Source organism: Momordica charantia (genome assembly GCF_013281855.1).
Source record: "Momordica charantia cultivar OHB3-1 chromosome 7 unlocalized genomic scaffold, Mcharantia_2.0 BLBB01000007.1, whole genome shotgun sequence".
NCBI lineage: Eukaryota > Viridiplantae > Streptophyta > Magnoliopsida > Cucurbitales > Cucurbitaceae > Momordica > Momordica charantia.
The window spans coordinates 18,677,469-18,694,066 of NW_028275165.1; the positions used below are offsets into that span (position 1 = coordinate 18,677,469).

A 16,598-nucleotide genomic window follows, 5' to 3' on the forward strand; every position below is an offset into this window, starting at 1 on the left:
TGGTATTGTGTCGTCCATTTCACTTGATAGGAGTGCATTTCTAAAGACCTCCTACTTCTAGTATGATCTTCACATGCCCTTAATGATACCTTTATTTCCAAAAAAAAAGAAAAAAATTACAAAAGGATATTATTATTGAAAGATCAAACTGCATTTTAAATCAAATAAAATGGTGGGTGTATACATATTTATATATATAATTAACACTTGGGAAGTCTTCCACGTGCTGCATGCTTTTAGTTGAAATCCTAAAAACAACAAAATTATAAAAGATTTTCTTGATACTTTTAGTCACTAAAAAATCAAGGTATCAAGTACCTTAGAATTTGAGGTATACTCTACTAATTGGCATAATTAAAATAGTTTGGTGCACCAGTACTTCCTAAAAGAACAAGATATTAACGGATAAAAAAGTGTATATATGAGAAATAACATTAAGAAAACATTTATAAAAGAGGTTAAAAATTTAAATTTAGTATGAAATATTTTTATTCCATATAGCGTATAACTCGAAAGCCAACATGAGCTTAGTTTAGCGATAAAGACACATCTTCTACATTCTCTAGAAGTTGGAGGTTCAATCTTCCATCCCCACATTTATTGTACTAAAAAACTCGAAAAGTTTATTGAACTAAAAAAAGAAATTGAAAAAATTATTGTACTGATTTTAATTTAGAGAGAAAAAATTAACAATTAAGGTTTTGGTGGTAAAAAAAGGAAATATTAGAAACTACCAAAAATTTGATTATATGTCACAAATTCTTCTCTTTTGCCCAGGGTTTTTCCTCCTAAAAACTTGTTAGGGATATTTTAAGGACTGAATTGTCCATTCTAACCTTTGGTGACATCACCCTAACACGTAAATTTCTTCCCGTACCTCGGTATAGTGATAATCATATAACTATTTCCATAGTTAAACTGAATATTTTGATTTTGGGAGTAGAGTAAAAAAGAACAAACAATTAACAAAAAAAAAAAAAAAATTAAGCTGAAGATTTTTATTTTGAAAGCAAAGGAAAAAATGAAAAAAAATTAAAGTACAGATTTTGATTTTGAGAGCAAAGGAAACAAAGGGTAACAAAAAAGGAAAAAAAATATATATGTATATATATACACGCACACTCTCAAGATTTTAATTTAATTAGAATGGAGAAAAAAAGAACAAACAGTTAATTAAAAAAAAAACAGTGAATGAAAAGAAAATTTGAATGGAGAATGTTGATTTTGAGAGCAGTGGAAAAAAAAAATAAGGCGACAGAGGAAAATTATTAAGAACTGGAATGTGATCGAGGGAGAAGAGTGAAACATAATTTTACGTGATATGTGACATCAACGAAGGTTAAAAGAACAAGTTTCTTAAAAATTAGACAACAAATCTGATTAGCCCATAAATACTTAGGTCATCCCGAACGATTTCCTCAATTTTGTAGTTACAGTGTTTTTCTTCATTCATTTGCCCTTTTTTCTCACTGTTTTTTAGTGAGCTTTAAATATTTTGACCCAAAACTATATCTTAATATTTTCTAGTTTAACTCTTATAATACGGAAGGATCTAAGTATTAACCTTTGAAGATGATAATAGATGTCTTATCTATCTGAGCAGATGGTCAGACCTTTTAACGACTAAACTTTTATTAAGCCTTAATGGCAGTAGCGAAAATTTTCTTTCCAAACCAGAAAAAAAGATAGAAGAGAGAAAAAACCAACTAGTTTTCACTCACATGCAATAATATTCATGCGTAGGCCTAATAGGATCAAACTTGATACAAACATACAACAAAGATGAGTCAGATCATCTGGTATTATTTAGTATATAGTAGTACATATAGTATATTATAAAGCACACAACATGTCGAAGTAGTTCGGACTTCTCCGCGAAGAATGTGTGCTTTCTGACATCACTCGGGGCGGCCATGGCTACACTTGAAGCTTATACCCGTCTCCATGAAACGAGGACATTCAGGGCAATTTACTATCATCGGAATCCAGCCACTAAATCCCGGAAGAGTCATTCTTTCACAAGTATGAAATTTGAGATTTAACTCATTACTGAAGTAATCTCTAAACGCATCAGGGAAAGCTTTGATATTCAAATTCCTTTTCCATTTGTTGAAATCTTCGAACACTCCCAGAACCAAATTGCCACGTGCTACGAGCAACGGAGCTGATCCAACAGCTAGAACTGCCCAACCGTTGTCATTTTCATAGGATATCAACCGTAGGATGTCTTCAGTTGTTTCAGTTGCACTTGAACCTCTCAATTGGCTCTTGATGACAAAGTAACCCCATTGTGTGATCCAAAAACGAGGTGAAAGAGTAAAATCATTCTGTCCTTTGATGTTTTTTCCCACGCGAACGATTTCAAATGTAATTCCTTTTTCCTTTATGAATGGATCGTTCTTGATTTCTACTACTTTCTCTTCGAATTGTTGGATCCAGTTGGGATCTTTTCCTCCATAAAATATGATGCTCCTCTCTTGATTGACCTGACCAAAAAGGAAATTTTTGGTTCGTCAAGATATAAGATGTCAATTAAAACAATATAGTGAAAACAGGAGGGACGAAAGAAGATAGTACCCGTTTTTGTAACGCTTTCATTTCTTGTTTTTGATTTCTCTAGAAAATAGAATTGCATGACCCCAATACCCTAATTTCAAGGATGATAAAATATGATTTTTTATTTATGATCAAATTGGAAATGAGAACCAGAAATAAGAAACTTGTTTTTGTTGTTTCTAAATTTTTATGTAATTTTGAGAATGTGTTTAAAAAAAGTGAGGAACAAGAAACATAAATAGTTGTAAAGGCTTAGATTTCTTAATACCAATTGGAAACGAGAAACAAGAAACGAGAATACGTTATTGAACGAGGCTCTGACGTTCCCGTTTCTTGTTTTTTATTTCTTCTTTTTTAATAAAGAAAAACATAGTAACTATTTCTTAATCTTTATTTTTTTCCATTGAAAAAAGAGAGAAATTTGGTTTTGTTAGAAATAGGAACAAGAAACAAGAAACTTGGGGCCGTTTGATAAGGTTCATGTTTCTAGTTTTTGCTTCTTTATTTTTAATGAAGAAAAATTTATTGTATAGTTTCAACTCCTAAAAATTCAAGTATAATAAAACAATAATCTTTTTATTTATGTTTTGGAACAAATTGAAAATGAGAACAAGGAAAGGAAAAATTTGTTTGGTTTGTTTCCAAAATTTCTATACAGTTGCGAGAATGTTGCCAAAAAATGAGAAACAAGAAACAAAGTTGTAAAAGGCTTAGATTTCTTAAGAAAATTGTAAACAAGAAACATGAAATGGGAACGTTACCAAACGGGCCCTTGTTTTTTTCTTTTTTTTTTTTAATTTTTGAGAACGTTTTCTTTAACCAGAAATAAGAAACATCAATAGTTGCCAAATACTTAAAATTTTGAAACGAGAAAGAAAAAACGAAGACGTTAACAAATCAGCCCATAATTAGGTACTTACCCAACTTTGCAATCTTGGTTGGTCAATAAATTTGAAAAGGGTGGACTCAGGCCAATTCTTTCCCAACAAAGTATTAGTTCTCCCATTTGTGAATGGAATCGCCTCAGTTCCCCAAACTCGAATCAAATGGATTGCATTTGTGAATTCAATTCTCGATTGTGAGCTCAGAACAACAACTAATGGGTCTTGTCTAAGTTGCCAATTCTCCTCAAGGTATCTCCATCCTGCAATTTTTGTAGTGTATGGCACAATGTACCACTTCATTGAAGAGCTTATGTACTCATACCTCTTTCGAGCTTCTTCTTCATTGTCTTCTACAGAATGCTCAGGAATAATTGGGATCCAAACAATCTTATATTTCTCCTCCTTTTTCACTTCATTGTACACCAAATGAAGAGCTCGAATATCGTCGTCCGAGATATCTAATCCAGAAATTACCAAGATCACATTCTTTTCTCTTAAAGCATCTTGAATGCTAACCTGTATAAGCATAACATGTAATCCTATAAGTTAAATAGATCCAAAAATCAAGTATGAAAAAAAGAAAGTTTTTTTTTTTCTTCTATAAATTTGTGTAGGAGGGAACCTGTGATCGAGTAGAACCATCTATGAAAGGCTTTGCATCAACCTTGCCTTCAATAAGCTTAGGCACAACCGATGTTATCTCAGTTGGAAAGTTATCAATGTGGTCCACAAGCCATCTATACAGACCAATCTCATCTGCATCCATTACATGTACCAATTCCCCATGTTAGCAACTTTTTTGTTTAGTTGGAAAAATAATGCAACGTTGTGTTGAAATTGTGATGGAAAAGAATGAGATTAAAAAATAAAATCGAGGGACTAAAATAGTCACATTTTTAAAGTATAAAAACGAAAACAAACCTTTTGAAATTACAGTAACTAAAATTAACCAAAGCTGAAAGTACATGAATTAAAGTGAGTGAAAATTTTGAAAGTACAAAAACTAAAATGAACCAAAATAGTATTTTATCCTATAATTTAAATATATCTCCTTTTTTGATTACCCAGGAGTTGGTGGCCCTTTAGCCTTTATGCCCCTATACCTGGGTGTATACACACTGTCCCCATACCCGAACATACGCAAGGGTCATTACTTGAACCCGAGACCATAAGGAGATTCCTTCAGACTCCAAGCCACTCAAACTATTTCTTGGAACTAAATATATCTATTTTCCAAAAGTTAGGAGCACAAGTTATAGATTATTTTTTGATTTTCAATGGATTTGACCTTGTTGTGCTGTAATGATGTTGAGATGATTCTCAAGAGTATTGAGTATAGAGTGGATCTTGTCAGCCAACTCATTCAAATATTTCTGCGATTGGCCCCTGAAAGATCATAAAAAAAACCACAAAACAATTAGCTACCAATTAAATAGAAATACGCATTCAATAAACATGAAAAATGATTGAGATCATCATCATAAGAATTGTAATAATATACTCACTCAGTTTCATTCAAATAACTTGAAATCTCAGTTCTGGATGCCACAATAATGTGTATAATCCAGTAAGAAACCAGTGGAATTTGGCGAAGCACAGAAGACAACTCTGTAAGTTCTTTAATGTCATATTTGGAGAAGTTCTTGAGTTTGTTAATGTAATTCATGGCTCTCAAGCAGCTGTAGATCAAACTGTTGGGGCTAAGAAGCACCTGCCGATATTTGATGGAGTCCAGTTGTTTCTTCAACAAAGGGACTCGTTTGATCATGGCCAATGATTTTGCAAGTGGGTCCAACAATGAATAATGGTTCAGATGCCAAATGTCTCCATATTCAGTAGCAAAAGCAGTCAAAGTTAGCACTGCCTTGGCCTCCCATGGATAGCTCACCAATATATCAAGAATGTATAGTGTTGTTTGATGTGCTTTTTCTATCCCTGGAGCTTTGCAAGCCAGCTGAGAGAATGCATTTTTAAATCGGTTAAATCACTAATAAATCGAAAAGTGCTGATGATATCTTAATACTCTCTCTTATTTGTATGGGGCTTGAAAATTTGCATAGGACCAAAAAAGTGAAAATTAATATTAAATAGGAAGAAAATGACCATTCCAAAATTCAAGCACAAGACTTTCGAGCTCTAGTACCAATTTACAAATGTTTAATCACCCATGAACCCAAAAGACACAACAAGAATTTATGGTTCTCCCAACGATATTTATGCCGACACTCGAAAAGTCGTTGGGATAAGCTCTTTTGCCAAACCGATAACGTCGAAAAAAAGTAGGTTTTTCCTAACGTTTTCTAGAAAACGTCTAGAAAAGTAAGCTACCTACCAAACTTTAAAAAAAAAAACGTCACGAAAATTTGAATATTTCTCGACTTTTTTGTTTAAAAACGTTGGGAATAATGATTTTAAAAAATGCCAAAAAAATGCCCCTATTCTCCCGAGGCGTAATTTTGATCAGGAAAAATTACTCGATCCCGACGTTTTTAAGGATTTTTTCGACATTTTTAATCGTCGGGAAAAGCCTTATTTTATTTCTTTGTAGTGAGATTAAATTTCGTTAGGTTAAACTTAATCATTTATTGGTTAGGTTAAACTTAATCATTTATAGATATCTTTTGTTTTTCGAGTACAGCAAATGAAGGTGAGGATCGAACTCACGACCTATTATGAGGAGATATATGTCAATTAGTACTGAGCTATGCTCGCTCGGACATTTAGAAATATCTTGACATGCATGACATGGAAATTTTATTGCATAATAATAACAAAATATGTATATCACCCAAATAATTGCTCAAAAAGTATTTTAAGAGACCTGGCTCGATATTTGGTGAAGGGTGCAGAGCGGTGGATCCACAGCATTCACTTTCAAGAAATCGTCTGAAAATATCAAACGTCCTTCGGTGCCCTGAAATTAATATCAATATATCATATACATATAAACCAGTAACAAGACATATGATAGAGTTAACGAAAGAAAGACCCATATAAAAATGTTTACTTGAGAAACAGTTTCAGTGATTCGATCAGCGGTTGTGATGATACTTTCGACCAATGCAGTGTAATTGTCTACGTCGATCTTGACTCTATCGTCCTCACGATGTTTAGTGTATATGTGGCCGGTAATGGTCTCATCGGACAAGTGTCTTAGGCTTGGGTCCTCCTTGGTGGTGGTAGAAAGTTTAGGATGCACCAATGGAGCTGCAATGGGGTTGGTGGGATGTGGTAGAGACATGGTTTAAGAGAGAAGGGGAATGGAGAGATAAGAGGCAAATGCAAGCAAAGAGGGAAAGAAGAGAGATTGTGTTGTGTGCCATTTGCTCGATTTCCTCTCTTATTTATAGCTCTTGAGAAGGGAGAAAATGAAGAGACAAAGCTGAGAAGTAACAAACTTTAAGGAAAACACAATCTTTTTTTGTCTCAATAAAAGAATATTGTGTTTTAGCTAGCTTTCTGAGTAAGCTTGAGTAAGCTTTAATTTAAAAGAAGTATGGTTATAAATATCCGTCGATATGTCCATGTTTTCATGGGTTCGACATTGACATGAGGGGTAAATCGACATTCTCGTCATAGTATAAAAAAATTGACAAAATATGAAAATTATCGACAAAATGTCACTAATATATACATAATATTAATTATTTTTTAAACTTATTTAGAAATATGAAAATGTTTATTCGTTAATTTAAATATTTTTTACAATTTTTTAATTTCTATAACTTTTACAGAAATATCCATCGACATCGACATATTGTCGATATTTCCATGAAATTGAGATCTCGACATTTCCATTGACATTGACATTTAAAATCTTGACAAGAAGTAAAAAAAAAAATAATAATAAATTACATTTTTGGTCCTTGAGATTTGGACTTAGTTTTTATTTGGTCCTTAAAGTTATGACATTTTTAGTCTCTAAAGTTTGAATTTAGTTTTTAATTGCTTCCTCAAGTTCTTTTAGCTAAATTCAAATTTTAGGGACTAAATTTTATAATCCAATGGGTCGAGTTAGCTAAAACTTTAGATAAGAAGGGTGTAAAAGTGGGGGCATCCCAAATTTTGTAGCTTTTTATTTATTTGATGTTAAAAAGCAGGAATAATAAATGATTAAATCACGTTTTAGAATTTTATAATGTAGCTTTCACTTATATCTAATTAGTTTTTATAGTTTTAGAAGTTTCATGTTAGTAAGGGATAAAATATAACAAGTTTATTTAAAGAATGCAACAAATGACTTACATAATTTGATATTTTGTTTTGACAAGGTGCATAAATGTGAATTTGGATTAAGCTTTAAAACATTATTTTTGGATTAAGCTTTAAAACATTATTTTAGAGTGCAGCGACCGATGACACAATTAGGGGTGAAACAATCTCTTCGGTTCATTTTTGGACAGGAAGGAAAATCGAAATCAGTTGGATTAAGTGTGATGAGTTTGTGAGGGGAATGCAAACAAAGTTTTACGTTGATTAGGGAAGAGTATGATTTATGGTATATAGACGAGAACAATTATGTCTATTGGTATGAGGTCTTTTGGGTGAAACCAAAAGTAAAGTCGGAAGAACTATATAACAAAGTGGATATAAAAACCAAATTGGTTGGATTTCTTACCCTCCTGGAAGACACAAAGTAATGATCCTAAATTCTAACCCAAATTTCTCATGGTTTCAATTTTTGTTCGTATGCTCACTAACAACATATAGACATCTGGTAATAAGCTTTTTAACTGAAGAATAAGAAGGATAATGAGCTCTCTAAAATATCAAAGGCATAGTAACTTATGCTATAATTTAATCCAACAAATTTATCTCAAGTATATGATAACATTTTAAAAAATATATAATTAGGAATGATTTATCTTCTATTATATGTTCGTGTAATTTTTAGCTCAATAATTGCACGATTGAGATCGAGTAATCGATATTTCACTTTCGAGATGATATAATAGAATATCTCATCTATTAAAATACGCATTCAACGAATAATTGACTTATTCTATTATATTTTAAGAATTTCTAGATCTTGAGAGTATCCCTCTTAGATGGACTTTTACATTAATATAATTCATGAGAGAGTGTTGACATAATAATAATATGAAGATAAGTTGCAAATATATTTTTTCGAAAGAGAAATCGTTTCGTTAAAGAGAGCAGGTGAAAAACATATAAAAGTATAAAAACAGAGACTTAGATAAAAGTACTCAAATGGAGAGAAATGGTAGAAAGATCATAGTTACACACAATATTATGTAGCCAACTTGAACATCATTACAAAAATTATAACTTTCAGCGACGAAATATTTGTTTTGTGATAGTAAGTTAAGACATCCCACTGCTTGTTTGTTTTTAACAATAAATTAAAAAAGGGACAATTGTAAATATGACAAACATATTTAGTAAAATTAACAAAATAACAACCAATTAAGTTTTTTCAAATATAGCATTGTTTTTTTTTTCTAAAAAGCGGAGATCAAATTTTAAAATGACTACTTGATATACATCTGTAATATATCTAACTATTAATATATGTATGTGATATATGATACTACTGAAATGAATGTCTGATATACTTGCAATATGTATGTGATATATATCTGATATGCTACTTATATGAGTGTCTGGTATATTATTAATATATAAAATTTTTTTGCTATCCACTACAATTTTCCAAAAAAAAAGAAAAAAAACTCGCTACTATGTATATAATATTAATTGTTCACATATTTAACTTTATTTCTAATATTACAGAAAATGACTTCAAAGCAAACTGTGCAAGAATGTAAAAATGTAAAGGTTAATTGGAAACTAATATTTTAATCTTTAGGCATAAAAGTGTACGTCCTGTGTCTTTTTGCTTTTGCTATGTTTGTTCTTCTCTCTTTTTCAGACCTTTCAATAGTTCCATGCAGGCAATGGCACAAGCAATCTTTTCTTGCTTCTTCCACTCAAAATAGTTTCCAATTCTTTCTCCCTTTCGAAGTCATGTCTTTAAATTTTGGATCATATAGCAACATTAGGAATTAAATTATTTTAGAATCTTATTATTGGAATTACTACACAATTTCTCTGAAAGAAATATATAGAGCATAATAATGAACAATTCAAACACACCACATTTATAATCTTTAGTTTAGAAATATATTTTTGTATTTTTATATTTTAAGAATATATTAAAATTAGAAGTTTATTATTATTACACTGTTAATTTGAACATAGCTCAATTAGTCAATGCATATTAGAATAAAAAATTCTCGAGGAGTTGAAGCTCTAATGACTAAACCTCATGAACAAATAACTTTACTGTTTATCATTTTTTTTTTCTTATATCTCTTGTTTTCAATTTTTTTAAAATATAAGCCTTTGTTAATTGTTTCTATATCTTGGAGAAACGTTTCGAAAATTATATATAAATTTTGGAAACAATAATAATTGTTTCTGTTTTCGGTTTCTATATATTTTTTTAAACGTAAATAAAAGCATTTTCCTATTATTGGAGTGCTTGCAAGGGCAGCAAAAAAAATTAATAAAAATTAATAAAAGTTTGCAAAATTAGCAACCATTTTTCAATTTTTAAAAAATAGCAAAATCTAGAGGCCCAAACCACGCAAAGTTCAATATACTCCTTAATAAACATAGAGCCCAAACAATGATATATGGATGTGAATGCTAATATCCAATAAAGATATAATATCTAATTTATAAAATTACTGAAGGAATCAAGAAAGACTAATCATATAATTCATGATTCTCAACGATATATGATATATCTAATATGAATGTTAATATACCAATGATGTATATGATATATACATCTTATTTGATATATCATTAATATACCTTGATATACTTGATTTAATACACTATTGATATATATAAAAATCTAAAAGGATAAAATCAAAATAACTAAAAATAAAAAATTAGATTTCAAAAAACTATTGGTATATTTACAAATATGATCAGTTACAAATGTGCGTTGGCTTGCCTCCATGAATAAGGTCTAATGAGAACTTTAATTACTGATCATAAGGAGACACAAAAGGGTAAACTTCAAAGGTTAGTCCATAAAAATATCCTTTAACGATTAAATATTTAAACTCACTAAAACCATCAACAACGAATAATAGTAACGATGTAGGGTCCTTTTGATAACCATTTTGTTTTTTATTTTTGGTTTTTGATTTTTCAAAAATAGGATTTGTTTGATAACCAATTCAATTCTCTGTTGTTTGTTTTTCAAAAACCATTTTGGAATTCTATGTAAATTTCAAAAAAAAAAAAAAGTAGTTTTCAAAAATAGGTTTTTGTTTTTCAAAATATGATTTTTTGTTCTAATACTAAACTTTTTTTTTCTTTCTCATATTTATTTTTAAAAAATTTATTTCTCACTCTAAATTTTTTTTATTTTTTAATTTCTTCCTACAAATTTTATTTTTTTCTCTCTAAAATTTTCATATTTTGAATATTTATTATTATTTGTCTCTTTCCAAAATTTTCTGTATTTTTGTTTTTTTCTAACAGACCAGTTTCATTTCTCTCTTTAAAAATTTAATATTTTTCATAACTTTTTTCTCTCTAAAATTTCATCTTTTATAATTTTTCTCTCTTCGTATTTTTTTCTCTGTAATTTTTATATATCTTTGTATTTATTTATTTTCTCTAAAACTTATATTTTGAATGGTGTTATTATCTCTAAATTTATTTCCACTATAATTTTTCTCTTTCTTTATAATTTTTTTTCTCTTTAACATATCTTTTCCTCTCGACTTTATTTTTTTTCTCTACAATTTTTCTCTTTTTGTCTTTAACTTTTCTTTCATGGTTTTTTTTTTCTAAATCTTTTTATTCATCTCTCTGAAATTTATCTTCAAAAAGTTTATTTACATCTCTCTAAACTTGTATTTTCATGGGTGGAGACAAAAATTTTCCAAAAATAGGAAATGCATGTCCCGACCCCGTCCCCATCCCCAATTCCATTTTTTAAATAATTAATATATATTTATTATACTTTTTTATACTTAAATTCTAAAAATACTTAAAAACAATTATAAAACCGATAATTTTTCTTGAGAACATCTCTCAGACTCAAGGAGTCCGAGATGGAGACGGAGACTAAAAATTTTCATAAGTACGAGAATGGGGGAGAGCATCCTCACTCGCACCCACACCATTGCCATCTCAATTCACATAAAATTTTCTCTCTCTAATATGTATTTTCAATTTTCTAACTTTTTAAAAACAAAAAACTAAAAATGGTTAGCAAGCATGTTTTGGTTTTCTGTTTTTTAAAAACAAAAAACAAAAAATGGTTATCAAACATATATGGTTTTTCTTTTTTAAAAACAGAAAACCAAAAACCAAAAACCAAAAACTAAAATGGTTATCAAACGAGCCGTAGTAATTATAGGTTCTAAATCAGAAGTACAAACAAAGGAACACCTGTTAACAAGTTTTTAGGCAATGTGAAGCATTCGATCTTGGCATCGAGTCGAGATTGAGAAGAGAGAAATTTTGAAACTAAGTATGAAATTATTTCGTATAAAAATTTTACCAAAACTAATAATACTTTATCACATATATTAGTTATAAGGCATGTTCGAAAGTTTACTAATTTTCAATTGAAAAATTTTCCAATTACGTATAATTAGCTTAAAGTAGCTCTAGGTCGGACCTATTGATTTTTTTTTAAGAAGTGTCCAAATAATGAAAACAAGTCGGTTGTTCTATGAAATTAATCGAGATGCGCACAAACTGTCATTATAGTCATGGATATAAAATAATAATAATAATAATAAATGAGAAGAAGACATTTTGAAAAAATATATGGTTGATTTGAACAAATATAATTTTTATTCTTGAATACAACTTGTGATGTTTTATGTAGAATGATGCAAAGCCCATGACTCTAACAACTCACGCACTCTCTCCCACGTTTTTTTTCCCGATTAATTTTTGTTTGCTTACATAAAAACGTAATTTACAAATATGTTATTGCTGATATATTATTTTTCATCATTGATATACTATTACTATTAATTATGTGATAAAGTATATCATTTATATCTCAATATAAAATATATCACTAATTAATATAGTGCACTTTTGTACTGTGACTGACATACTTAATATATAAAATACATAACTAATATACGTCTATGGTCACTAATATATGGATTATCACATTTGTGTCATTTTTACAAATTTTTTTTACAATGTGACAAATATGTTATATAATATCTTACTATCATAAAAACTCCTATATATTAGTAAGTCAAATATCCCTTTATAAATACTATTATTTGTACACCTACGTATTTCTTTATTATGCTATCTATCTTTTAGAAATATTTTAAAAATCAAACCAAAATTTGAAAATTGTATTTTTAAGAAAACTGAAAACTAGAATAAATTATTACACATCAAAAGAAATATAGGAGAAGTAGAGTAATATTCCACATTAGGCGGCATTAACCATACACAATAAGATCCAAGGAAAGAAAGAAAAAGACAACCTGAGTCTTTTTTTTTCTTTTTTTTTTTAATTTTAAATTTAGATGTTATAATTTAAACCTTTGTTCATCTTGGATCTGCTAAAATTAGGTTCTTATTTTTGTTGATGTTGAGATGATTTTCAAGTGTGTTGATTATAGAGCCCATCTTTTCGGATAATTCATTCAAATATTTTTGTGGTTGGCCCTGTTAACGTAACTTCAGCAAGGAAGTTGAAGCCACACACCACGTCATAGTCAAAACAAGAATATCTATTATTGTGCATTTTTGTTACAATATTTTTGTTAAAGTTTAGATTCTTTTTCTTCTAAACTTAGGATATACTTTTGTATAAATAGAGCCTTTCAGTGCCATCATAATACAGTGAAATATAAACATCATACCTTCTGTGTGAAACTTCCTCTTGTGAAATTCTAACTTGGTATCAGAGCTGTAATGGCCAACGCCTCCTCCAACACCTCTACCCACCCCACCTTTAGTAGCCCACCACTCAATCAATTGCTTAACCAAATCACCACAATAAAGCTAGATAGAACCAATTACTTGTTGTGGAAAAACCTAGCCTTACCCATATTACGAAGTTACAAACTAGAGAGACACCTCTCCGGCGAGCACCCATGCCCGCCTATGTTTGTGCAACAGTCGATTGGTAATATGGAAACAAGCCAAACGAACATATCTGCACCATCGAGTTCCTTTATAGCAACAGAAGCAGCCGTCAATCCACTATATGAGTCATGGGTAACTACCGACCAGCTACTTCTTGGTTGGTTGTACAACTCTATGACTCCAGAAGTTGCAACACAGGTGATGGGGTACGAAAATGCTTGTGATTTATGGGCTGCCATACAAGAACTCTTTGGAGTACAGTCTCAGGCGGAAGAAGATTATCTCCGTCAGGTATTTCAACAAACTCGAAAAGGTTCTCTTAAAATGACTGATTTTTTGCGTGTTATGAAGTCTCATGCAGACAATTTGGGTCAAGCTGGAAGCCTCGTACCCACTCGATCTTTGATTTCTCAAGTTCTGCTGGGATTAGATGAAGAGTATAATCCTGTGGTAGCAACGATCCAAGGAAAACGAGGCATTTCGTGGCCTGAAATGCAAGCCGAATTGTTGGTATTTGAGAAGAGGTTAGAACTTCAGAATTCTCATAAAAATACAGTATCTTTTAACAACTCTGTTTCTGTGAATATGGCTAATAGTAGCAGAAGTGTAAGTGGTGGAAACCAACGTCAAAATCAAAACTCTCGGCTACCATTCAACAACAATCGGGGGGGGGGGGGGTGGTCGAAATCGAGGTAGAGGACGGTGGAACAACAACAATAGTCGGCAAATTTGTCAGGTGTGTGGTAAACCTGGACATTCAGCACTAACGTGCTACCATCGATTTGATAAGGAGTACAGGAACAATACACAAAGCCAGGGTAAAAACTTCAATGGCGACTCTAACCAGGGGGTTAACAACAACTCTGGACAAGGTACATCTTATGCCTTCACAGCAACCCAAAATAACAATCCTTTTTTGGCCAATCCAGAAACAGTGATAGACCCGAATTGGTATGTGGATAGTGGTGCTTCAAATCATGTCACCGCCGACTACAATAGTATGGTTCAACCTACTGAATATGGAGGTATGGAAAGAGTTACAGTAGGTAATGACGATAAATTAAAAATATCTCATGTTGACAAATCCTGTTTAGTTTCTGACGGTGGGTTGATCATGCTTGAAAATGTGTTGTGCGTACCTAACATAGCTAAAAATCTAGTTAGCGTATCTAAACTCGCTAAAGACAATAACGTATACCTTGAATTTCATGCTGATTCTTGTCTTGTAAAGGATATACGTTCGGGCAAGGTGGTGCTGAAAGGGGCTCTTAAGGATGGACTTTACCGCCTCAATACTGTTGGAGTAGTCATTGGGAGTACTTCGACTCCAGTTGACTGTGGCTTGGAGTTGGCTGCTAATAAAACTATTTGTTCTGTGTCTCTTCCCAAATCATCCAGTAGTATAAATGTTGTGGTGTCCAAGGACGTTTGGCATCGTCGACTTGGACATCCGTCTTCTCAAGTTTTTAGAAGTTTAATTAAACGTTGTAATCTGCCCTTGAAAGTTCATGATAATGTCAACTTTTGTGAAGCATACAAATATAGCAAATCTCATGGTCTGCCTTTCCCTCTATCTAGTTCACAAGCTACTGCTCCATTCATGTTAGTGCATACTGATCTATGGGGACCTGCACCGTTATGTCATCTGATGGGTATAGATACTATGTTCATTTTCTTGATGACTATAGCCGATTTGTATGGATTTATCCTTTGAAGTTAAAGAGTGACACACTTTCAGCATTTAATCATTTTACTACTATGATCAAGACTCAATTTGGCAGCCATATTAAAATGTTACAGTCTGACAATGGAGGAGAATATAAACGAGTCCATCAGTTATGCCATCAGTTGGGGATACAATCCAGATTTTCGTGCCCGTACACTTCTGCGCAAAATGGTCGAGCTGAGCGTAAACATCGCCATATTGTTGAGACCGGTCTCACTTTGCTCGCTCAAGCTTCCATGCCTCTAAGTTTTTGGTGGGAGGCCTTCCTGACATCAACCTTATTAATCAATGGTCTTCCTTCCCCTCTGCTTAATGGTAAGTCTCCAATGGAGTTATTGATACAACGAAGTCTTAACGTCTCCGAGTTGAGAATATTTGGGTGTGCATGCTATCCCTTTTTACGCCCTTACCATACTCATAAGTTTCAATTTCGAACTAACAGGTGTGTTTATCTTGGTCCAAGTCCAGCTCGTAAGGGTCATAAATGTCTCAGCTCATCAGGAAGAGTCTTCATCTCACGACATGTTCAATTCAATGAAGGTGATTATCCATTTGCTTCTGGATTTGGCCTTCAACAATCCACTGTGTCTGACAATTCTTTATCTCATTCCACCGCTGCTCCAAACCTACACACGTGGTTCAGTAGCCTGCCTACTCTTGAACCTGCTACTCACCCACCATCCAACACCCCTCACCCATGCCCACCAAATTTGCCTATCACCCATAACTCTCAGCCTCCTAGATCCCAGGCCCCAACAACCTCTCCAACCTCACCTCCCCAATCACGACCTAATAATCTAGAATTCCCCATAAACAGTCCCCTAAGCCATGAACCTTTACCAATTGACACATCTCCTATTTCTAGCTCATCCCACCAGCTCCCTAGTACGATTTCAGCGGACCAACATGCGTTCTGCACCCCCTCCAATCCACCATCTTTCCCTCTATCTCCACTACCCACACCTGAAGCATCTGACCTAAATATACCAACCTCGTCCCCTTTACCTTCTCTCTCTATTCCTGCACCGGAAACTACCTCAGTGGTTGAAAGCTTTATCGCACCTCAGCCTCCCCCACCATTTCAGTCTATCCACCCTATGATTACAAGAGGGAAAGTTGGAATATTCAAGCCCAAGGTGCTCCTATCCTACACTCCCACTGATTGGTCGGTAACAGAACCCACAACTGTTAAGGTTGCTCTTGCTACTCCCATCTGGAAATCAGCGATGGATTTGGAGTATAATGCTCTTATGCAAAATCAGACTTGGACCCTCGTCCCTCCTACTGGTTCAGTCGATGTAGTTGGGTGT

At 32.3% G+C, this 16,598-nt stretch overlaps 1 protein-coding gene across 1 annotated transcript; it reads right to left on the bottom strand.

The window, feature by feature from the left end:
- Positions 1 to 1,772: 1,772 nt before the first annotated feature.
- Positions 1,773 to 6,753, bottom strand: LOC111009572 (protein SIEVE ELEMENT OCCLUSION B). Its single transcript, XM_022282695.2, has 7 exons — positions 6,448 to 6,753; positions 6,262 to 6,354; positions 4,946 to 5,394; positions 4,729 to 4,826; positions 4,063 to 4,196; positions 3,477 to 3,956; positions 1,773 to 2,486 (listed from the first exon to the last, which is right to left on the bottom strand). The coding sequence occupies exons 1-7, from the start codon at positions 6,679 to 6,681 to the stop codon at positions 1,899 to 1,901; spliced, it is 2,076 nt and encodes a 691-aa protein (XP_022138387.1). The 5' UTR covers positions 6,682 to 6,753; the 3' UTR covers positions 1,773 to 1,898.
- Between the last annotated feature and the right edge of the window lie 9,845 nt (positions 6,754 to 16,598).